Genomic DNA, 24,121 nt, shown 5'->3' on the forward strand with positions numbered 1-24,121 from the left:
AGCGTTTCAATCTGTAAGGTTAAAATCGTTAGTTTCTATTTAGGTCTTCTATACAAATCAATAAACACATATTCAACCTAAAATCAGAGGCTTCCCGTATAATTATTTTTTTCTACCAGCTACTTGCTACCTGCATCAGGAGCTGGGGAATTTTGTATTGCCTGGTCTACTGCCCTACCAATGTGCAATTTTTTTTTTTTAACAGATATTCAATGTGCAATTTTTAACTAGTTCTAAATTAATCTGAGAATCTATAATTTATACTACCACTACATAAAATGATGTCTGATGTTTATCATAATGCACTTTCACGAGTAAGGTCTTCAAACCCTAAAAGTGGTCCAATGAATAAAAAACAGCAACAGAATCATGGGTGGCCAAGGCTCAGATGCACTTGGAGAACGAAGGCTGACCTGTATAGTCCCATCCAATGGAAGAGCTACTGTAGCTCAAACTACTGAAAAAATAAGTGTTACTAAACCCACAACAGTAAAATATGTCTGTATGTGCAGAATAGCATGCTTGCTATACTCACTGTGGATCTTAAGGGGTTAATACTTTGCATTGTGTAAAAAGGCTCTTTGATCCTATATGGACAGATCCTCCCCCCCTGCCGGGTCTCTTGGCAAGGTCAGAAAATACAGTGAGGGTAGTCCTCCTGCACATGCTCAGGTTAGTCTCTATTGCTGGAAAGAACATTTCCTTGTTCTCAGAGCTGGCAAGGTCACATGATATTGACATGACACATGTGGGCGTGTATACAGGCTATAGTGCAAATCACCTCCCTGAACACACAGCTCTGGACAAACACTGAAGGTTATCATGTGATCATGGTATACAGATCAGCCAAAAAGGTATACATTGGCAGTATTTTAATGTAAAAAGAAGATTTTTAAACTATGGGGGAGCAGATGAACCATTTTCATATTACTGGGTTTAGTAACACTTTAATGCTTGTTCTGATAGAAAGGTGTCAAGACACACAGTGCACTGCAGTTGGATGTGTACCCATGCAGACCCATATTCACAGCCAAAAGTTCTTACAATGGGCATGCGAGCATCAGAACCGGACTACTGAGCAATGAAAGAAGATGGTCTGGTCTGATGAAATCAAAAATGGTTTGAGGAACACAACAAATTTGGCGTTTATTTGGCCTCCAAATTTTCCATATCTCAATCCAATTATCTGTGGGATGTGTTGCAAAAACATTTAAAATCCATGGAGGCCCCACCTCACAAACTTACAGGACTTGGATATGCTACTGACAGCTACTGGTCCCAGATAACAATACCTTCAGAGGTCTAGTGGAGCCTAAGTCTTGAGGGTTAGGGTTATGGGGGGGCTTGTATATATATATATATATATATATATATATATATATATATATTATATATATATATATATATATATATAGCTTTCACACTGGGATTGCAGATGAGGCTATTTTTAGTGCTAAAAGGCTGAAAAACTCCACCAGTGTGAAAGGGGTCTAGTACAAGCTGCTACAACCCAAGATTGCTTCACTTGTTGAATGGGGAAAATATATATATATATATATATATATATATATATATATATATATATATATATATATATATATATATATATATATATATATATATATTTTTTTTTTCCCCATTCAACAAGTGAAGCAATCTTGGGTTGTAGCAGCTTGTATTAGACCCCTTTCACACTGGTGGAGTTTTTCAGCCTTTTAGCACTAAAAATAGCCTCATCTGCAATCCCAGTGTGAAAGCGCTTTCACACTGGGGCGCTACGCTGGCAGGACGTAAAAAAAAAAAAAAAGCAGCTTAAGGCGCTTTAGGAGCGGTGTATACACCGCTCCTAAAGCGCCCCTGCCCATTGAAAACAATGGGCAGCACCGAAGAACCTGCAAAGCGCTGCGTCGCTTTTAGTCCTTTATTCGGCCACTAGCAGGGGTTAAAACCGCCCAATTAGCGTCAGAAAAGTGCCACAAAAACTATGGTAAAGAGCTGCTGACGCCCGGGCGCTGGCAGTGTGAAAGGGCTCTTACTAGTGGTTTGTGATGAAAGCACTCGTGATAGACCTGTGATTATTATCAAACATAAGGAAGGAGGTCAATATTCCAAAGAGTACTGTTGGAGGAATACCTATAATAAAATGTAGATAAAGAACAACTACAGTCAGGTCCATAAATATTGGGACATCAACACAATTCTAATCTTTTTGGTTTTATACACCACCACCATGGATTTGAAATGAAACGAACAAGATATGCTTTAACTGCAGACTTTCAGCTTTAATTTGAGGGTATTTACATTCAAATCAGGTGAACGGTGTAGGAATTACAACAGTTTGTATATGTGCCTCCCACTTTTTAAGGGACCAAAAGTAATGGGACAGATTAACAATCATCCAAACTTTCACTTTTTAATGCTTGGTTGCAAATCCTTTGCAGTCAATTACAGCCTGAAGTCTGGAACACATAGACATTACCAGATGCAGGGTTTTATTCCTGGTGATGCTCTGCCAGGCCTCTACTGCAACTGTCTTCAGTTCCTGCTTGTTCTTGGGGCATTTTCCCTTCAGTTTTGTCTCCAGCAAGTTAAATGCATGCTCAATCAGATTCAGGTCAGGTGATTGACTTGGCCATTGCATAACATTCCACTCCTTTCCCTTAAAAAAACTCTTTGGTTGCTTTCGCAGTATGCTTCGGGTCATTGTCCATCTGCACTGTGAAGCGCCGTCCAATGAGTTCCGAAGCATTTTTCTGAATATGAGCAGATAATATTGCTCGAAACACTTCAGAATTCATCCTGCTGCTTTTGTCAGCAGTCACATCATCAATAAACACAAGAGAACCAGTTCCATTGGCAGCCATACATGCCCACGCCATAACACTACCACCACCATGCTTCACTGATGAGGTGGTATGCTTTGGATCATGAGCAGTTCCTTTCCTTCTCCATACTCTTCTCTTCCCATCACTCTGGTACAAGTTGATCTTGGTCTCATCTGTCCATAGGATGTTGTTTCATAACTGTGAAGGCTTTTTTAGATGTTGTTTGGCAAACTCTAATCTGGCCTTCCTGCTTTTAAGGCTCACCAGTGGTTTACATCTTGTGGTGAACCCTCTGTATTCACTCTGGTGAAGTCTTCTCTTGATTGTTGACTTTAACACACATACACCTACCTCCTGGAGAGTGTTCTTAATCTGGCCAACTGTTGTGAAGGGTGTTTTCTTCACCAGGGAATGAATTCTTCAGTCATCCACTACAGTTGTTTTCCGTGGTCTTCCTGGTCTTTTGGTGTTGCTTAGCTCACCGGTGCGTCATTTCTTTTTAAGGATGTTCCAAACAGTTGATTTGGCCACACCTAATGTTTTTGCTATCTCTCTGATGGGTTTGTTTTGTTTTTTCAGCCTAATGATGGCTTACTTCACCGATAGTGACTGCTCTTTGGATCTCATATTGAGAGTTGACAGCAACAGATTCCAAATGCAAATAGCACACTTGAAATGAACTCTGGCTATTTAACTGCTACTTGTAAATGGGATAATGAGGGAATAACACACACCTGGCCATGGAACAGCTGAGCGGCCATGGAAGAGCTGAGCAGCCAATTGTCCCATTACTTTTGGTCCCTTTCATTTCAAATCCATTGTGGTGGTGTATAGAGCCAAAAAGATTAGAATTGTGTCGATGTCCCAATATTTATGGACCTGACTGTATATTACAGCATTGTAAATAACTTACCAATTCACATAGCTCAAATACCAGAAGATAGGGCATAGTCTCCACACATTGACCGACACACTGCACAATGTTAGGATGATGCAGGTAGCTTAGGAAGAGAAGAGAGAGAAGGAAAAGGAAAAAAAAAAATAAAAAAAAAAATTACCAAACGGTACCAGTCTGACAGACATGAACATTTTTCTATTTAAACTGATGTAGACATGTTGAAAGATAGATCAGAAGACATACAATACATATAACAAACAGCACATGGTTTATTAACATGTGTATGCAATTTTGTCTCCAAAATCTTTTCATTTGAACATATGCAGCTGCTTTCTAATGGAAATGCCTAGGACTTACAAATGTCTATCACCATGACCTTGAATTGGTAGTAAACCGAAACCCAAAAATGTAATATATAGCAGCTTACCAATCATTAGATGATGGCTGCATTCATTTTTGTAGGCTGTTTTCCCGGTTTACACCTAGTATACTTCCTGTATTACCCCCGATTCACACTCCAGTCAAGACAAAGTCGCATGACAAGTTGCGCCCAATAGCAATGGGACCATTTTAATAGGTGCGACTCAAGTCGCTCCCGATTAGGGAAAGGTTCCTGCACTACTTTGGGGCAACTTCATTATGACTTGCATTGACTTCTATTAAAGAAGTCATATGCAAGCTGTGATGAAGTCACGCAGGGATGTCGGTTTCGAAGTCCCACTGGTGTGAACCCAGCACATAGGCCCCTTTAACACCGCAATTTCAGGAAATGCCTGTGTAAACTTTACCCTCAGCGATCACTTTCATGGTGCGAGTTGTTCTTACTGGGAGCCCGGGACCACATAAAAGGACTACAGGATGAAATGAGGGAGGAGATGGAGAAATGTCCTTTCCTCAACCTCCTCTGCAGTGAATAAAGCAGGAAGCAACAAAGCTTGTCACTTCAGGTTTCTGAGATGTCGTTCTCTGGCTCATGCAGCAAGGGAAGCATCTAACCAAGCTTACTCTGTTTTGAGTTTGTTGCTTTGGAGGACAGGGGAGATCCTGGGGGTCTAATAGACCCCCAATATCTCAATAAAGAGGAGCGGTCACCTGCCCAATGCCATAATTTAGAGGTCTGTTAAAGCGGTTGTATACCCGCACTGAAAAAAAAAATAAAACCTGTAAGGCAAAGGCATAATGAGCTAGTATGCAGCACATACTAGCTCATTATAAAATACTCACCTTAGAACACGGCGTCGGCATCTGATCCCGGTCCACGGCGAGGGAGCTGACATGTTCCCTCTGCGTTTTTTCTGGGTGCGGGAGTCTTCCGAAAATATGTCTTTGCTAAACAGCAGTGCAAATATTATGCGACATAAAAAATTGCAACTACTATCTTTTTATTTTACAAGGTCTTTGCTTTCATAAAAAATATAGAATGTTCTGGAGATTTTAAGTAATTTTTTAACCAAAAACGCAGATTTTTACACGAGTGGGAAAGAAAAAAAAAAAAAAAAAAAACACCCACGGTAAATTGCTGTAGAGTCAAAATGGTTAAAGGCTAAATAGCAAGTACAGAAGCTCAGCACATATGAAAGCGTATATAAACCCAAAATGAAAAAATACATGCAATTAATTGTAGCATAAAGTGTTTGTTACCCCAACATTTCATATTAAAATGTGCCTCCTATACACCATGTACTTGTATAAAAAAAAAAAAAAAAAAAAAAAAAGTATCTTGTTCTTTTTGTATTGCTTCCTTTGTGTGAAAATCCCTGGTGTTTTTGCCAGTCTCTTTGCTTTTCTTTCAAAAACTGACCATGCCAAGCAGGAGTTCACACCGTAGTCAGTTCTCTACCTGGTCTTGACATGCACCCCTCTGCACAGCCATTCACTGGGAAGCTCAGTGTGCTGCTGCTTCTCCTCTCCCCAGCTCTTATGTAGCTGAGAACAAAGGGAATGTGATCACTTTTTTTTTTTTTTTAAATCTATACACTAAATGTTTAGCCTTTCATTTAAATTTTAAACGGAATGTGTTGTTTTACAAGTGATTATTTACAATCACTTTAAGGCCTTATGCATACAGGAAGTTATAAAAACGCCAGTAGCTTTAGCTGTAGAATGAGTTTTGTAGCGGTTTTTAGCAAATCTATACTCCCACAAAAGCTTATGGCTCAAAAACACTGATAAACGCAGAATAGCCGCGTTTTTAAGCTTTTATCAGCGTTAGAGCATTTTTACAGCTGAAAAAACTCTTCCTAAGCTCAGGTTAACATTGATGCCATTTGGCAAATCGGTGGCAATGGCACCGTCCAAATCGGTGCAATGCCACATTTGCGGCACTCCACCAATTCCCAAAAGTAGTTTCTGTACTACTTTTGGCAACTTCGGGAGGGTGCGATTTGTATAGACATCTGTGCAGGAACCCACACAGATGTCTCTGAAATCACCCCCGAAGTCGGGACTGACATGCGGGAATGAAATCATGTGAGAGTTCAGCTGAACTCGCACGATTTCAATCTGCTGTCAGTGTAAACCTGGGCTAAAAGCCCATTAGTCCCTGGCTCAGGGATTTTTTTTTTCTACAGCCAGTAAACTCCCCAGCATGTTATCCTATGTGTCCATAGCATGAACATATAGGCTGTTATCAGCGGTTTTTATTGGCAGGGGCATTTTTTTGGCTGGAAAAAAAACCCACAACTAGTGGGTTTTTCAGCTGTAAAAACGCTCTAACTGTGAAAACGCTTCAAAACGCTGAAAAAACATGGCTATGCTGCATTTATCAGAGTCTTTGAGCCATAAGCTTTTGTCGGTGTATAGTTGTTCTGTAAAAACTCTGAAAAAGGCTGCAAAACTCACTCTACAGCTAATGCTCCTGGAGCTGTGTGCGTGAGGCTTTAGGCCTTAGATGTGGTGGCTATAAAAAAATTTTCAGGCATTTTTGCACCTTGTGATTCTGCCAGTAACATACTTCCTATCCTAGGGAAAACCATGTACATTTACCCTACTGTATCAAGACAATGGCAATATAAAATATATAAAAATGCTTTTAATGGTATATTTAAGAGACCAAAATGGGCCAAACATGAGTAGTTTATTGATGGGGTTAACACACACACTTTATAGAAATTGCAACAATATTGTATGAAAACCCTGAAGCTGTGATTTTCCATGGTGCTGTTCATTGCATCACCGCTAGTATGGGCAAACCATCTCCTAAAATAGGATCAAGATCCAGCCTCCACTTGTATGCAATAGAAAACCTTGAAATACATTTCACAGCTTACAAGAATGTAAAAAAAAAAAAAAAAAAAAAAAAAAAAAAAAAAAAAAAAACTTACCTATATGGCTCTCCATTTTTTATAAATTGCTCCTGCTCCTTCGAACTTGCACTCGCTCTCAGCTCCTTCACAATCACTCTTGTAACACTGTTCTCTCTATAGATCTCTCCCAGAAGAACCTAAACACAATTGCAAAACTCAATGTAAGGATTTTTAAGCACGCAAACCAGTATTACTGATTTTCTCTTAACAAGGAAGAATAAGAATAGCAGAAAAGAAGAACAACAAGGAAGAATGACAAGAAGACAGTCTCCATTTCACTCAACACACAGGTATAAGCTTCAGCATGAGACGCTAATGTGAATCACTCAGTTGTCAAAGTTAACCTGTCATGGGAGATCTAAAAGCTGAAACTGATGAACTCCTACAGAGAGTACAATACTGTCTGAAAGTATTAAGACCAGAGGGCCAACATCCTTGACCCAAAAAGGAGTACGCAGTTCTGTAGAGTGAGAAAAGGGTCAGAATTCTTCATCTCTGTACTTGCTCCAGGCAGTGACTAAAAATTTTAAAAGGAACGGAGTCACAGCATGGAAGCCAAGCAAACAACATTTTATTTTTAGGAGAAAACAGCATGAAGGCAGAGCTTTTAGAGGGTCCTTAAACCCCTCCCTTTTTTTTAGGGGGGGGGGGGGGTACACAGGTGAGGCATTATAACCCCTCAGGTTTTTATTCATGTCCACAACAAGAAGATTCAAACTGTAATTGTTTTGGTGACCACTGTCACAAGAGCAGGAACAGAAGGGAAGTCTTTTAATGTGGACACCTGTTCCAGTCACAACTGTTAGGTTGATTTTTCAGACTTTGGAGGGATTTCCTCCCACTTCCTATTCCATCTATAGGACAGGAAGTGAAAGGAGATCTCAGTGGAAAGAGATGACAAACCGTTTCTCTCCTCCTCCTACACATACATACACACATACAAAAATGACTAAAACTACTCCTATTCATTAATCAGTATAATTACATATGGATGAGAATCTCTGGGAGTGGGGTTGCTCCATACTATGCCTGTGTGAAGGTGGCTGCCTTGGTAAAAGGTGGACTTTGCTGTCTCATGATCGACCCTCCAGGAATGTGAATAAGGAGCAGCAAAAGCAATGAAATCACCAAATCTCTCTCCTGAGCTGGTGAGACTAGCAATCACAGGCAGCACTGTCTCACACTGCAGATATAAAGCTTTAAGGCTATAGGCACAAGCATGCCTAAGCACACTCACATACCAGTAAGTGCATTGCTAGGTTTAGAGGAAAGGTTCTGCTTATGTACAATTAAACATTTCCAAAGGTTTCCTATAACACAGCAAACTTTTTTTCTTCCCCTTTTTAAAGCAGACCTGTACTCATAACTGTCTTGTTTGGATAGGTAAAGAGAGCACAAAAAGTGGTAAAAAAAAAAAGTTCCTGGAAAAAGAGCTCCTCCAGATACCTGATCTAAAACAAAAGGCATTTATTCACTTGATTTCTATCGAAGAACTAAGCAGAGTTCATAGTAGCCGAGCCTCCCTTTCGTCAGGTACAAAGTGACCAAATACTTAGAGCATTCACTTACATGGGAAGGGGGCTGGGAAAAGAACTTTACCCAGTGAAGTAGTACTTAACTTGTATTACTTTATCTAGGATTCCCACAAAGAAAACTGATGGGAAAGAAGAGTTAAACCAATAGCCTTGGCTGTTAGAACATACTTTTCATCTGTCACTCCAGTGACAATATTACTACTCAACTGCTTAGCTGAATACAAACCAATGGCACAAAAAGACACAAGTAAGCAAAGAAATAAATCCCAGTACATTTGTATTACTGCTCGCTCAGCGTGCGTAAGACCAAACAGGATTACATAGTACATAGGCATTCATTTTAACAGAGTTGAAGAAAAATCTTACCTTGCCAAACCAGCCATGACCAATCTCCTGAATGTAGCTCAGACTGTGGCGGGCAATCTGGAACTTTGCTGCATCTAGCAAGACAAAAACACAAGAATGATCTCCTGTTAGAGCAGAAATATAGTAGAAGTGACCAGAGTAACAAAATGAGCTGAGCAAATGCATGGTGTGATGGCCTGCATATTGTGTCTGCCCTTTAAAAACTTTGTGTGGGAGCACTGTGGCATGAGGAGAATGTATACTATGTGGCAGAACAGAATAGGCTTCAGTCATCATCTAGATAATGGTATGCAATGAAGAAAAATAAATAAAAAAAAATAAAAAGTAGTAATGCGACCTGCACCACTTATGATCTACAGTAACACTTATACAGTTCCATCAACAATGTCATACCGCCAACAAAAATGTCATTAAAAGAAAAAACAATTAAGATAACTTACCTCAATGAAAATAGGAACAAAGCAGCAAATAAAAGTACACAAATTCCTTAAGGATTAAAGGATATCTGAAACAAAAAGTGTAATATATGGAAGCTTCCCTGTCCTACGATGTGCTGGCTGCATTCGTTTTAAAATTTTCAGGTTAAAAACACATTCTCAGTAAGTACAGAAAATACTTACTGATCTTGAAAGAAATGCATTGCCCTTGTCACTTCCTGCAAGATGAACTAAAAGCAAAAGTTCTGCTCCTTTAGCAAAACCAATAATCCCCCCATCCCCAATGTAATGGAGATGATGCGAGGAGCAAAGGTTCAAGGCTCAAGATGTCCAGCCTGGGCGACAACCATAGCTCCAACCATAGGGCAGGAAGGTTTGTATTCAAGGAATACCATGGAAAAGAAAGGAATGCATGCATGTTCAAATAAAAAAAGACCAAAAACAGTTAAGAGGTATGAAACCACCCTTAAGCCTCAACTTCACAGAAGGAATGGTTGGATAAATAAGGTAGGTCCAAAACAATAAAAGCAATAAAAACAGCCAAATGCTTAACAGAACCCCCATAATAACCCTTGAGTATAGGGAAAGGGAGGATGGAGATGTAAGGCATACCCAAATATCAAACAGCTGGAGGCTTAAACAAAACTCTTTAAACCAAAATTTATGGAAAAGGAGAATATTCAAAGGCGGCGAAAAATCCAAGCCTTTCAAAAAGAGGTGGTGAAGAACTGCAGCGCATATTTAAAAAAAAAGTAATGTAGCTACACTGAGTAATAAGGTATAAAAGGGGAATTTTTAGCTCACGTCCAAAAGGTGTCAGGGGTGCGATAATAGCCAAACAGTCTAACTGTGGCTATTAAGTAAACACATGAGATTCGAAGGATCCTTAGCCCCCTTTCACAAAGCAAGCCCGCTTGATCCACTCGTCTGTCTGTTTTTCAGGTGGATCCAAGCGGGCCATCCACTGACTCCTATGGGGAGACGGATGTCAGCGGAGATGTGTCCGCTGACACCAGTCTGCTATCCGATCTGTTAAAAAACAGATGTATGGCGATACGTTCACCATCCATCTTGGCAGATCGGATGAGATCTGATTAAAACGGACATGCTGTTAGTTTTCGTCTGATCTCTCTGACAGGCCCCTCCCAGCTCAGTGAGCAGAGACGCACCTGTCATCAGTCGGCTCAGTGGAGATCAACGGAGCGATCTCCTGCTGAGCTGGCAGACTCCGCTAAATGGATCCACCTTGTGTGAGTGAGGCCTTAAAATGGACAAAAAGGATGTTTCCCCAATAGAATAGAGCTACAATGGAATGTTTTAGATCAAAGCAAATTCATGTGTTAGAATGACCCAGTCAAAGTCCAGACCGAAATCCAATTGAGAATCTGTGGAAAGACTTGTATATTGCTGTTCACAGACGCTATCCATCCAATCTGGCAGAGCTTGAGCTTTTTTGCAAAGAAGAATGGGCAAAAACATCACTCTAGATGTGCAAAGCTGGTAAAGACATCCCCAAAAAGACTTGCAGCTGTAATTGCAGTGAAACGTAGTTCTGCAAAATTTTGACTCTGGGGCAGAATACACATGCACGCCACACTTTTCAGATATTTGTAAAAAAGAACCAGTTACACTTACCGGTAACGGTGTTTCTGGGAAGTCTTCCAGGACGGCACCCTGAGAGATGACTGGTCCACCTGACAGGAAACACAATCAATCAAGAGGTTAAAGGCCCCCGCCCCTCCCGATGCTCCTCAGTTGTGACAAAGTATTGACCCACACCAGTGCACGAGAGTGAAAAACATAACCACCACCACACTCTAAACATTACATGTTTCCTAAATAGAACGGGTGGGAAGTAGGCCTGCCATCCTGGAAGACTTCCCAGAAACACCATTACCGGTAAGTGTAACTGGTTCTTTTCTCAAGTCATCTTCCAGGACGGCACCCTGAGAGAAGAGCAAGTAGCTCAGGCCTACCTTTAGGGCGGGACCAACCGCTTGCAGGACCTTCCTGCCAAATGCCAGGTCCTGAGGAGATAGTAACTCCACTCTATAATGCCTCAGGAACGTGTTCTGGCTTGACCATGTAGCGGCTCTACATATCTGCTCCACCGAAGCTCCGGCCCTTTCCGCCCAGGAGGTTGCCAGAGATCGCGTGGAATGCGCTCTAAGATTTCTAGGAGCTGCTTTACCTGACTGCTCATAGGCTAACGAAATGGTATGTTTAATCCATCTAGCTATAGAAGCCTTGGATGCCTGTTGGCCCTTCTTTTGGCCAGAAAAATTAACTAAAAGATGGCTGGACCTTCTGAATTCCTTAACCCTTTCTAGGTAGGATAATAAACAGCGTCTGTCGTCCAGACAATGAAAAGAAACTTCCCCTTCACTTTTGGGGTTACTACAAAAGGAAGGCAGCACCACTTCTTGAGTCCTATGGAACTTTGATGCTACCTTAGGGAGGTACAGGGGGTCCTGCCTAAGAATAACCCTGTCCTCGAATAAAGAAAAAAAATGGTTCTTTAATAGAAAAAGCCTGAAAGTCACCTACTCTCCTAGCTGAGGTGATTGCTAGTAAAAAGGCTAATTTAAAGGTCAGGATCCTAAGGGGGATCTGATCTATCGGTTCAAATGGGGCCTTTGTTAACCCCTCCAGTACTAGTGTAAGGTCCCAAGGAGGACACCTGGACATTTGAACAGGGGACAACCTCTCCCTGACCAAGAGAAATCTCTTGATCAGGGGGTGTAATGCCAAACGTTTCTCAAGGAAACAGGACAGGGCTGAAACCTGCGCCTTAAGGGTCTTGGTTGCCAAACCTAGATCTGCTCCATCCTGGAGAAATTCTAAGATAGCAGGGATCTCTCTTTGAGAAGTCCCTCTCTCCTGGCACCAGCGAGAAAAAAAAAATCGCCCAGGTCTTGGCGTAAATACGCCTTGTGACTGGCTTCCTACTAAGGAGCAGTGTATCCACTACTCTGTCCGACAGCCCCTTCTCCCGCAGGTTCTGCCTTTCAAGAGCCAGGCCGTCAGCTTGAAGAAGCTGGGGTCTGGGTGGCGGACTGGACCCTGAAGAAGAAGGTCGCCACGGACAGGGAGGTGAAGTGGTGGGGCTATGGACCAGCCCTGTAGGGTTGGAAACCAGGCTCTCTTGGGCCACCAAGGGGCTATTAGAATCAATTTGCTTTCCGAGAGGAACAGTTTTTGAAGAACCCTCGGAATTAGTCCCAGAGGGGGAAAGGCATAGGCCAGTCGGAAGTCCCAGACCTGTGCCAACGCGTCTATCCCCTCTGAGCCTCTCTCTCGAGCAAGGGAAAAGAATCTCTTTACCCTTCTGCTCTTCCTGAGGGCAAAGAGATCTATCTCTGGGATGCCGAATTGCCGACTTACCAGGGAAAAGACCTCTGGATTCAGTTCCCATTCCCCCTGCAGAATCGGCTGCCGACTGAGGTAGTCTGCCTCTACATTTAATGTCCCCTTTATGTGGACTGCAGAGATGGAAGGAACCCGATTTTCTGCCCAGGACAGGATCTCTGCAGATAGGGATAGGAGTGCTGTAGATCTGGTACCCCCCTGATGATTCAGGAACGCCACTGCCGTGGCATTGTCTGACAAGACCTGCAGCTCCTGGCCTTTGATCCTTCCCTCAAAAGCCTTTAGTGTTTCTCCTATGGCCAACAGCTCTCGAAAGTTGGAGGAGGCCCTTCTCTGTTCTGAATTCCAGGACCCCTGAGCTATTAGTTCCTCTAGGTGGGCTCCCCACCCCCAGGAACTTGCGTCTGTAGTAAACCTGAGAGGCTGAAGTTGGCTCCAAAGGAGGCCCCCTTGAAGCCTCTGAGGAAGGAGCCACCAGTGAAGGGAGTTCTTTACTTCGACCGGAATGGCTATCTCTATGTCCAGAGAGTCTCTTCTTCTGTCCCAAGAGGATAGAAGGAAGTGCTGGAGGGGCCTGGAGTGTAGCTGTGCCCAAGGAACTGCTGGGATAGCTGACGTCAGACCCAGAACTCTCATGATACCTCTGTAGGAGATGGTGCTTGCCTGTAACAGCGACCTGACCGCTGATATGAGGCCCTCTACCTTGCCCTGAGGTAGAATTAACTTTTGTTCTGAAGAGTCCACCAGGAACCCTAGATACAACTTTGTCTGAGCAGGAGTCAGTGAGGACTTTTCCCTGCTGACAATCCATCCCAGGTCTTCTAAGGTCTGCATTACTCTGGATAGATCCAGAAGTATTTGATCCCGACTTAGACTGTAAATCAAAATGTCGTCCAGGTAGGGAATCAATGCCACTCCCTGGAGGTGCAAAAAAGCCACCACCTCGGCCATGACCTTTGTGAAGACTCTCGGACTGGATGCCAGTCCAAAGGGGAGGGCTGTGAACTGCCAGTGTTGCACTCCCTCTGGAGAGGCGATCGCAAATCTCAGGAAGCTTTGATGGCCCTGAAAAATGGGGACATGAAGGTAGGCGTCTTTTAAATCCAAGATCACCATAAACACTTCTTTGAGGAGATGTCTCCTGAGGGAATAGACACTCTCCATGCGGAACTTCTTGTAACGAAGAAAAACATTGAGGTTCCTTAGATTTATAATAAGACGATACCTTCCTGAGGGTTTTGGTATCACGAAAATGTGGGAATAAAACCCCTGACCCTGCTGGTCCACTGGAACAGGTATTACAACCTCCTGACTGGCCAGCTCTCTTATATTCTGAAGGATTCCTACCACCTTGCAGGGATCCCTGGGAAGGTAGGTCAAGAGAAACTTGGGGGGTGGAGGGGAGAGAAACTCCAATCTGTAACCCTCTCTTATGATCCGAAGTACATAGGGGCTTTGGGTGATCCTTTCCCACTGAGAGGCAAAGTGGGAAAGTCTGCCCCCTACCGGAAAGTCATTTGGGGGTCTTGTCAACTGACTTCTGGCTGGAAAAGAGAACGCCAGTTTTTTGTTTGTTTGTCTTTTCCTGCGCCCCAACGTCTATTAGGGGAGACCTTTTTCTCGGAGAAGCGATTTCTTGCCTGGGGGCCACGAAAAAAACGCTTCCTCTCTCTCCTAGGTTTGGTAGGAAATTTTTTCCCCTTCTCGGTAGATTTGGCTAGAGCCTGATCTAGGCCAGCACCAAAAAGGAGCGTCCCTTCAAAAAGGGAGACCACATAGATGGGTCTTGGATGAGCTATCCCCATCCCAGGTTTTAACCCAGAGGGCTCGCCTGGCTGAGTTTAGTAAGGCACCTGTCTTAGTAGTTGTACGCACTGTCTCAACTGCAGCATCTGCTAAATATGCGACAGCATTCCCTATGACCTCCAGAGAATCCAGGACCTCCTTGGATTTTGAGGTTCGGGATACGTGGTCCATTAATTTACAGACCCACGTGTCGGCATTCCTTGCGATGCAAGCTGAGGCCAATGCGGGGCTCATAGCCGCAGCGTTAGCTTCCCAGGCTCTGCGTAAAATGGTTTCAGCCCTGCGATCCATTAAGTTACCGGTATCTTCAAAGGAAAGATCCGACTGCTTAGAGACCTGTGCTAAGGAGGCGTCTAGTCTAGGAGTTTTGAAAAACTTTTCCTCATTCTCCTCAGAGAAGGGGCATCTACGCTTCCAGGTTTTATATTTCAGAAGCCTTCTTTCTGGTTCTTTCCATTCCCTTAAGATTACTTTCTTAAGGGCGGAATGTACCGGAAGGACCCTGGCCTGAGGTTTAATCAAGCCTCTATATATCCTATCCTGAGCGGACACCTGTGCAGCAGGCTCCTGAATCTCTTCTGAGGCATAAATAGCTTTCAGAAGATCTTCCATGTCGTCGGCAGAAAATATATGTCTGCTAGACCTGGATTCCTCCCTCCCATCCTCCTCTTGGCTGTCCACCACCCCTTCATCAGAAAACTCCTGATTAGAAACTTCTAAATCACACTCTTCCTCTGAATCGTGGGGGAGTGGATACTTCAGTACCTCCGCCCGATACCTCCTAGAGGGGGCGGAGCTCTCCTGGGAAGAGGCATCCTTACTAGAGTGAGCCTCTGAATCCCTAGGCTTAAGGGTGGCCTGAAAAGACTTTAAGGTGGACAGCATCTCAGTTTGCACAGTAAGGAATTCCTTCATTATCTGAGATGTCTCCTTCCCTGTCAACTTCTGTATGCATTTAAAACAGAAGGGCTTTGGATGTTCTGGGGTAGCCTGTCATTACAGTTCCCACATCGTTTAGAGTGGGTGGAGGATTTCACAGGACGGCTGGCAACCTCACGGGCGATAGCGTCGTCCCCTGAAAAAAAACACACAGGCATACACTGTGAGAGTCGGAGGAGAAGAGTTGGGGTACCCTCCCCCTCTAAACCTCCGAAGGCCGGTCAGACTCACCCCCCTGTGGTCTCTTCCATGGCCGCAGACCCTGCAGGTCTCTCCTTCTCACGTTCCATGCTACTTCCAATCTCTCCCTGGAGGTGCTGCATACAGGAACGCAGAGGAGACATGGGCGCCTGTTCCCTGTGGCTTTTTATATCCTCTGTATGCTGGCTGCAACTCGCCACCGCCATCTTGTCGAAGACAGGAAGTGATACTGGACCTGAGGTCACTTCCTGCTGCAGCCCTTCCCACTCCCTCCTCTTAGAGGAGGAAGTGATGTCATTTCCTGATCTTCAGGAAAATGGTGCTGAGCTACACTCAGCAAGGCCTGGAAGAAAAGCTCTCCATGTAGAGCTTCTTGCCACGCGACCTCCCGTGAACGGTCGTTCCGGTCAGTGGACAGGCGGACGGACAAGCGGACAAACAGCAGCCCTGGCCAGACCCCAGAATGGGTCCCAGACTCACCTCCTGTGGTCTTCTAGCCAGTAGAAGGAAAACCACCAACTCCTGCAACTGCGCGGCCACCGCACAGGTAAGGAAGGGCAACAGGAAATTTGGCCCCTGAAGTTCTGGGTACACCACCGCACCCAGGGTTCTTCAGTACTCGGGGGGGGGCTCTTCCATGGAAAGAAGCATGGTTCTGCTGCCTCTCTGCCCCCCCCCCCCCCCGAGACACGGATTGGGAAACCCCCCAGGAAGGATGAGAACCATCCGGCCGGACCCAGAGGCTTCCCAGGCATTTGGTCCGGCTCCCAGGGGGAGACCACCAGCCCCAGGCTTTTAGGACAACAGAAAAATAACAAACGGTTTCGCTGTGGGGAAACACAATCAAAAACTGAGGAGCATCAGGAGGGGCGGGGGCCTTTAACCTCTTGATTGATTGGGTTTCCTGTCAGGTGGACCAGTCATCTCTCAGGGTGCCCTCCTGGAAGACGACTTGAGAAATGTTGAACACCAGTTATTTTCCTTCCACTTCACAATTATGTGCCACTTTGTATTGGTCTATCACATAAAGTCCCAATAAAATACATGTTTTTGGTTGTAACATGACAAAATGTGTGAAATTTCAAGGGGAATGAATATTTTTTCAAAGCACTGTACATAGCAGCAGAATGGAAAGTACTAAGGTGCCACATGGGAAGAGGGACTATTTCAACAATATCACCTTTACATAGAGAGGTAAATGGGACGAAATTTGGTATTCTCAGAAAGGTAGGCGATAAGATTCTAAGCAGAGACTGTAAGGAGAATTGGAATGCTTACCCTTGGGTGAAGATCTTTAGGGCATTCCACAATGGGCAAGCTAAGAAAATAACCTGGCACTAGGGTAGATGTGTTCATGAGTGCCATCTGTAAGGTGTATCTGGAATACTCAGAAGAGCCAGACTCTCACAGGAGTAGTGGACTCTGTTCCCTGTTAACCCAGGATACCACAAAAATCCCTCAAAAGATAAGACCTGGCAAAGTAAGAATTTCCAGCGTGCAGTTTATGAAAACAGAGACAAAAAGGAGGTCTCAGTTGCAGAGAGGAGTATGGATCTAAACTACATAACCCTCCCTTAATGAGGAAGTAAACCCTGATCGGTTTTACTTCCTCTTTAGTCCCCTGCAAAGTAAAAGCCTAATGGGCTAGTATGCATCGCATACTAGCCCATTATGTGGCACTTGCCTGCAAAGGAAGCCCGCGAAGTCCCCGCTGGTGGCCGCATCAATCTTTGCTCCTCTTCCTTCTGGGGCCATGGACTCCAGCTCAGTGACTGGATGGAGTTGCGTGACGTCATTCCCACGCATGCGTGCGGGAGCCATCGGTCACGGCATTTGCGAGTGAAGAAACGTCACGGAGGGCAGTTTCTTCACAGCGCATGGGCTGATGACCTCATTGACGCAGTGTAGAGCAAATATCTCCTAAACCGCGCACATTTAGGAGATATTTTCAATACCTATAGGCAAGCCTTATTCTAGGCTTACCTATAGGTGAAAGTGACACAGAGTGGTTTACAACCACTTTAACAGATTTCTACATTGAACTGAAAAGACAATTCTAATAAGTCTATTGAGAAAGGAGTTGAGACTTTTTTTTTTGGGGGTACATTAGTGATAAAAAGAAAATACAATGGGATCACTAAAATGAAAACTGGGCACAATACGTATGTTGAGAGAGACCAGGATGTAGCAAGCCATTTAAACAATTACTTCTGTTCAGTCTTCTCAGAAATAAATTGCACTAAACGATAACAAGTTGGGGGATCATATTGGTTCTAGTAATGATGGTTCATGTCTAGGTTTTCTGGAGACAGAGGTAGAAGAGGAACTGGCTCACTTAAAGCTTAATAAAGCAATGGGCCCTGATGGTATTCATCCCAGAGTTTCAAGAGAACTTCGAGATATAGTTGTTGGACCATTAACAGATCTTTTTAATCAAATCTCTTCTAACAGGAGAAGTTCCCCATGACTGGTGGACAGCTAATATTGTACCTATCCATAAGAAGGGCAGCAAGGTAGAAGCTGGCAGTTACAGGTCAGTGAGTTTAACGTCAATTGTAGTCAAGTTAATGGAATCACTCCTGAAAAGAAGGTTCATTGATCACCTAAAAATACAAAGCTTGCTGGACCTAAAGCAGTATGACTTTACTGAGGGCAGATCATGTCAGACTAATCTGATTGAATTTTTTGATTACCAGTGTTTTGGACCAGGGTGGCGCTGTGGACATAGTGTAGCTTGATTTTAGCAAGGCGTTCGATACAGTTGCTCATAATGATCTAATACAAAAGTTGTCCAAGCCCATGGGTGGTTCAGTGAATATGAAGTTGGCTAAAGGATAGATACCAGAGTGTGGTTATAAATGGGGTTCAATCAGAACAGAGAGCAGTTACTAGTGGGGTATGATGCATCACTAGAGCGATCACCAGCAAGAGGAAGGAGGTCCCGATTTCCCTATATAGATCTTTAGTGAGACCTCATTTAGAATACTGTGTCCAGTTCTGGAGACCTCACTTACAAAAAGATATTGATGAGATAGAACGAGTCCAGAGATAGGTAACAAAAATGGTGAAAGGTGTGGGGGATAAAACATATCGAGAGCGGCTTCAGGAACTTATTATGTACAGTCTGGAGGAAAGAGAAAAAGGGAGACCTGATTGAAACCTTTAAATACATCAAGGGGGTGAATAAGGTTCAGGAAGGCAGTCTTTTCAATATGAAACCAAATTCAAGAACACGGGGACATGACCTCTAACTGGAGGAAAGTTCAAAACTAATCTTAGAAAGTATTATTTTACTGAAAGGGTGGTTGATGATTGGACCAAACTACCAACAGAGGTAGTGAGACAGTCAATAGTAAACAGCTTCAAAAATGCTTGGGATAAACAAATCTATATAGTCAGACAAAGAGGTTAATGGGAGGGGGAAAAAAAAAAAAAAAAAAAAAAAAGAAGGAAGGTGGGCAGACATGATGGACTACTCAGTCTTTCTGCTGTCACTTTTCTGTGTTTCTACAGTTCTTGAAAAAAAATCACTATGCCAGAAGAAGATAGTATATGTACTGTATATGAATAAAGAACAATTGAAGAGTGAGGCTACAAGGAGAAAGCTAAAACTTCATACTGCTCGGAGATAACCTAGCACAAACAAAATAACCTCTCTTTTATGAAAACAAATAGGCAAATTTATGCCGAGGGCCAACTTTCCTTGTGTTTATTTATGAGCAGCAAATAGTGATCCTGCCAGTCCCAAACTCTTTCTTTTGCTTTATGATCACAAGCACGGAAGCAGATGCATGCTGGCATGGTCAAGCTTGGGACACACAGGAAGTATTTTTCCGTTCAACTCAGCAGGCTAAATGGGGAAAAAAAAAAAAAAAAAAACAAACAAAAAAAAAAAAAAAAAAAAAAACACACACACACACACACACACACACACACACACACACACACACACACACACACACACACACACCACAACTGAGGTGCTATCCTGCTCTGAGTGTCCCAGGACCTCCCACCAGAACACATTGGTCAGAGCTTGCAGCCACTGGCTGCAAGCACTGATCGGATGCCAGTTTCCCCAGCATGTTTGTACGACAGAAGCAGGCTTGTAACCAAACTGACAGTTCTTGGCCAATTTTCAGCCTATGTGTACCTAGCTTCAGTGTGCATCTCCCAGCTCCTGTCTGGAGATACAAGGACTCCTGACTGACACCACCACCTACCCTCTGGAAATGCTGGCTAGCAGCAGCACAGATTGCAGTCTGAAATGCAGAGTAGTATTCAATGAAAGCAGCCCTCCAGCATTCGGAAGAAGTTGCATAAAGCCCATGTGATTACATAACTACCCAATAAGTCTGAATTAAAGTAAAAGAATTTTTAAATTGTTTTAAGGCAAATGGCCAGACCAGTCCGTAGCCTCCCTGGCGGTTTTCCCGAGTGTGGCTCGGGGTTAAAATTCAGTACCATTAGCGGTAACCCCGAGCCACACTCGGGATCGCATTGCAGGATCCTGGGGCGGCGTTACTTACCTTGTCCCCGGGATCCTGCGATGTCCCCCGCTGTGTCCGAGGGCTCAGTCCTCCTCCGAAGCCTCTCCGTGCCAGGCTCCGTTCCCTGCGAGCGGCGCGACGCACGGGGGCGGAGCCTGGCGGCAAATTCAAAAAACTGTCAAAATCATAACACATACAGTACTGTAATCTTACAGATTACAGTATTGTATGAAATGATTTCACATCCCTTTTGTCCCCAGTGCTCTGGCCCATGCCCTGCATGCAGTTTTACATGATATACACTGTTCTTTCTGCCTGGAAACTGGAGATTGTCCATAGCAACCAAAAAGTGTCCCTTTACGTCAAAAGTGGCTTTAGACCATCTAGAAAACAGCGATAATAAATTAGAACACTTGCAGAATTGAGCGATAGTGAATTGTGGGGAAATTTATTTTATTACTATTTTTTTAAATTTTTTTTAATTATTTATTTTTTTTTATTATATTATAATTTATGTTTTTGTGTTTCAAACTTTATCATACCCGGGATATCTACTAGACTCTGGTTTGGACAGATTTAAGTGTGTTATTGTTAAGATTTACAGACCTACAATATAAAACGCCAAATTTCCAAGCAAAATAATGGTACCGCTTTCAGCACCTAAAATCCGAAATAATCATACCGCCAGGGAGGTTAACAAGATAGCTTTTTACACATCACACTGCGGTTGATTTACTAAAACTTGAGTGCACAAAATCTAGTGCAGCGGTGCATGGCAGCCAATCAACTTCTAACCTCAGCTTGCTCAGTTCAGCAAGAACCTAAAAGCCGATTGGTTTCTATGCAGAGCTGCACCGGATTTTGCACTTTCCAGTTTTAGTACATCAACCCCAGTGCGTCATGTATGCAGTGACAATGTACATTCGCCAGTACACCAAGGTTCATCAAATATTGTCCGAAGTTTTTATTGCAGAAAGATCACATAACAAAAAGGACCAAGTGCAACATTTCAAAGCCATAGAGGACACCTTCATCAGACATGTGATGAGATTGGAATATTGACAAATACTCTATGCATACAGTGGCTTCACATAAGATTTAATATTGCATGTCATTTGCAACATGGACTGTAGCCAGTGTTTATTAAAGTACTGCGATAGTTAACTATCTCTGCATTTCAGAGTTAACCATGAAACTCAGCTTGTACTGCAGCAGGGAAATACAGCTGACCCAGTTTGAAATTAAATCTTTTTTTTCCCACTTGCTCATCATATGGAAGTGAAGGGTTTCTTTATAAAGTGTGACATTTGTCAAATCTAATCCCATCCAGCCCTCAGAGACTTTGAAAAGAGAATGGCTGTGTTTACAGAGCAGGATTTTATGCCAAAAAGATCAGCTCTGCGTTTTTGTAGTCACTGCAAATTTGCTGTGCATTTCTTCTTAAAGTTGGTTTAAATTGGAATACAGCAAGTAACAGGCTGTGGATGGGGGTTATTGCTCATGGCAATCCCTTTGTTTTACAGTTATTAGTTGGGAAATAAAAGCTAAAATATGAGATTTCCTATGGTTATTGTGTTTAGCAAAGACTGTTTAAGGTCAATTCTGTAGGCATGCTGTATGTGACCAATTCAGTAGGTATAATGTCTAGGCTTACTGTGGGTTGCGCATACTGTATTCTGTAGGCCTGAAAACAGTGGGACAAAACTATGCATGTATTTAAAAATGCTAGCAAAAGCATATCTACTGCTTTTTTAATAAGGTCACAAATATATATCACGTTAAGAAATAATAATATCTATAAACAAATTTCTCCCATTATTAGCAAATTCATAAAACTGGTAGCAAGGAGTTGGGAGTGGCATCCAGTCACAGATCACTTGTGCACATGATGCAAACTTTTCTGAAGATGGTCACTTCTATAAGCAAAGAGAAGCTAAGTCACATAAACAGTCCCTGCACACGTGAGTAAAGTTGGTCAAAAGAAAGTATTTTTTTTGATCAGCCAGCAGGGAGAGAAAAAAAAAAAAAAGTGATTCCTCCATCCACACATTTAAGGTGGATGAAGGAAGCCTCCCTGCTGCACCACTCTATTCTGACAGTGAGACTCACTCCCAGAATACACTAGATAAGTACCGCAGCCGACTGCATGCACCGATCGAACAATTTCCAACATTCCCATTCAAGAGAAGCCATCTGTTAGATCGACTTCTCTCTTCCTGCTGAACTCGATCCATTTATAGCCAGCTTAAATAAGAACACTACCCAAGTTTAGGGCTCGTCTGAAAGATAACCAAGGCAAACCTGGTGGGAACCTGGGGGTGACTGTTATACCATTTGTACACTTAACCATGGAGCCAATAAATAAGCCCGCTTTAAAAAGAATAATTGCACTTCAAAATGCCTTGGTTCCTTTAAAACCTTTCAATAGCTTTTTCCAGTGAGACTACTAAAGTCATCGAGACCACTTGCTGGTCCCAAATTCTAAGTTCCTAATATTCAATATTATATAAAATAAAATAATAATATAATAAAATAATATATAATAATATAATATAATAGATAGAAGAAAAAAAAAAAAAAAAAGCTTTCATGGTATTTCAACAGATGTTTTTGATCACTAGCCAAATTCATGAACATTACTGTCAGGATACTGTATATCAGGAGGTATACATGACTAAAAGGATGCCAAACAATCTTTCGATAACATCATAAAACACTGTGGCCTTCTCAGCCCCTCCAAACCTCTTAGAAAATGTATGCATGCTTCCAGGCTATATATAAATCATGGTTTTAGGTTAATAAACCAACCAGGCACAATAAGCAATTATCTTCCATTTTTTTTTTTTCTACAAAAGGTGCACTAATTCTTTAAAAAATTCCATCAAGACAAAAAAAAAAAAAAGACAATTGCAGGCAGCGCACAAGCTGGCCGATGACACTTTATGGTAAAAATACTGGACCTGCACCTTGAGGGGACTGCAGCTGTGTTGGGACAGACAGGGAGATTGTAGGGACGGACAAGGTAAAAACTTCTGCAGGTGACTGGTTGGATGGGGTGTCTTCAGCTGGAGGTGTGAAATCAATCTCATCATCAAAATGATCTTCAAACTCCTACAAAGAAAAAGCACAAAATAATAGTTTAAAATATTTTTCTAATGAATAAACCAATCATGCTAAACAGAATAAAAAGGCAATTACTTCTAGAAGCCAAGACACATAGTGGGTATATAGGACATTATACTGAATACATTAACAATTGCTAAGTAGTTAGCACTACTTGCAGCACTAGGCTATTGGTTGGAGACCCAGCCAGGACATTATCTGCATGGAGTTTGCAGGCTCTTTCTGTGCGTGCGTTTCCTCCCACACTCCAAAGACATGCTGGTAGATTAACAAGCTCATGTATAAATTGGTCCTATTATGTATTTTTGTGTATGTGTGATTGTGAACTTGTTTAGGGCAGGGGCTGATGTGAATGTATAGTAGTCATCAGTGCTATATTAAATGTATATAAAAAATATACCTTGTGCTAGAAAGAAAGAAGATGGAGCAAATGAAAACAGATAAAAAAAGACTGCGCTGTCTATAACAAAGAATAGCAGTATATAAATTCTCACATGAATGTATTACAAGTGATATGTGAATCCACAAAAGGAAAAAAAATTGACTTTAACACCAATCTTCTAATAAACTTATTACCATCAATAAAGTGAATAAATCAAGATCAAAAAACACCAAAATGCTTGAAAATATCACAAAGTGTCTGGATTATTAGTTTTGTTCTAAAAAAAAAAAAAAAAACTGGATACTAATATTTTCAAGCATTTTTGTGCTATATTAATGCCAGTTATTAAAAAAATAAATAAATAAATATATGCAATTTACAATGCCCACTCATCTTTGCAGCAACGTACAATTAGAAATGTATCGGTCTTAAAGTGTTACTAAAC

The 24,121-nt window shown here is 42.5% G+C and overlaps 1 protein-coding gene across 1 annotated transcript in view; it reads right to left on the bottom strand.

The window, feature by feature from the left end:
- Positions 1-24,121, bottom strand: part of LMTK2 (lemur tyrosine kinase 2) — a 181,808-nt gene that overhangs the window by 85,383 nt on the left and 72,304 nt on the right. Inside the window, exons 3-6 of the mRNA XM_073591007.1 lie at positions 23,138-23,282; positions 8,930-9,003; positions 7,047-7,165; positions 3,739-3,826 (exon numbers count right to left, since the gene is read on the bottom strand). Of these exons, the coding sequence (XP_073447108.1) occupies positions 3,739-3,826; positions 7,047-7,165; positions 8,930-9,003; positions 23,138-23,282 (426 nt within the window). The remainder of the gene's footprint in view (positions 1-3,738; positions 3,827-7,046; positions 7,166-8,929; positions 9,004-23,137; positions 23,283-24,121) is intronic.

This window comes from Aquarana catesbeiana, linkage group LG06 (assembly GCF_042186555.1).
Source record: "Aquarana catesbeiana isolate 2022-GZ linkage group LG06, ASM4218655v1, whole genome shotgun sequence".
Lineage (NCBI taxonomy): Eukaryota > Metazoa > Chordata > Amphibia > Anura > Ranidae > Aquarana > Aquarana catesbeiana.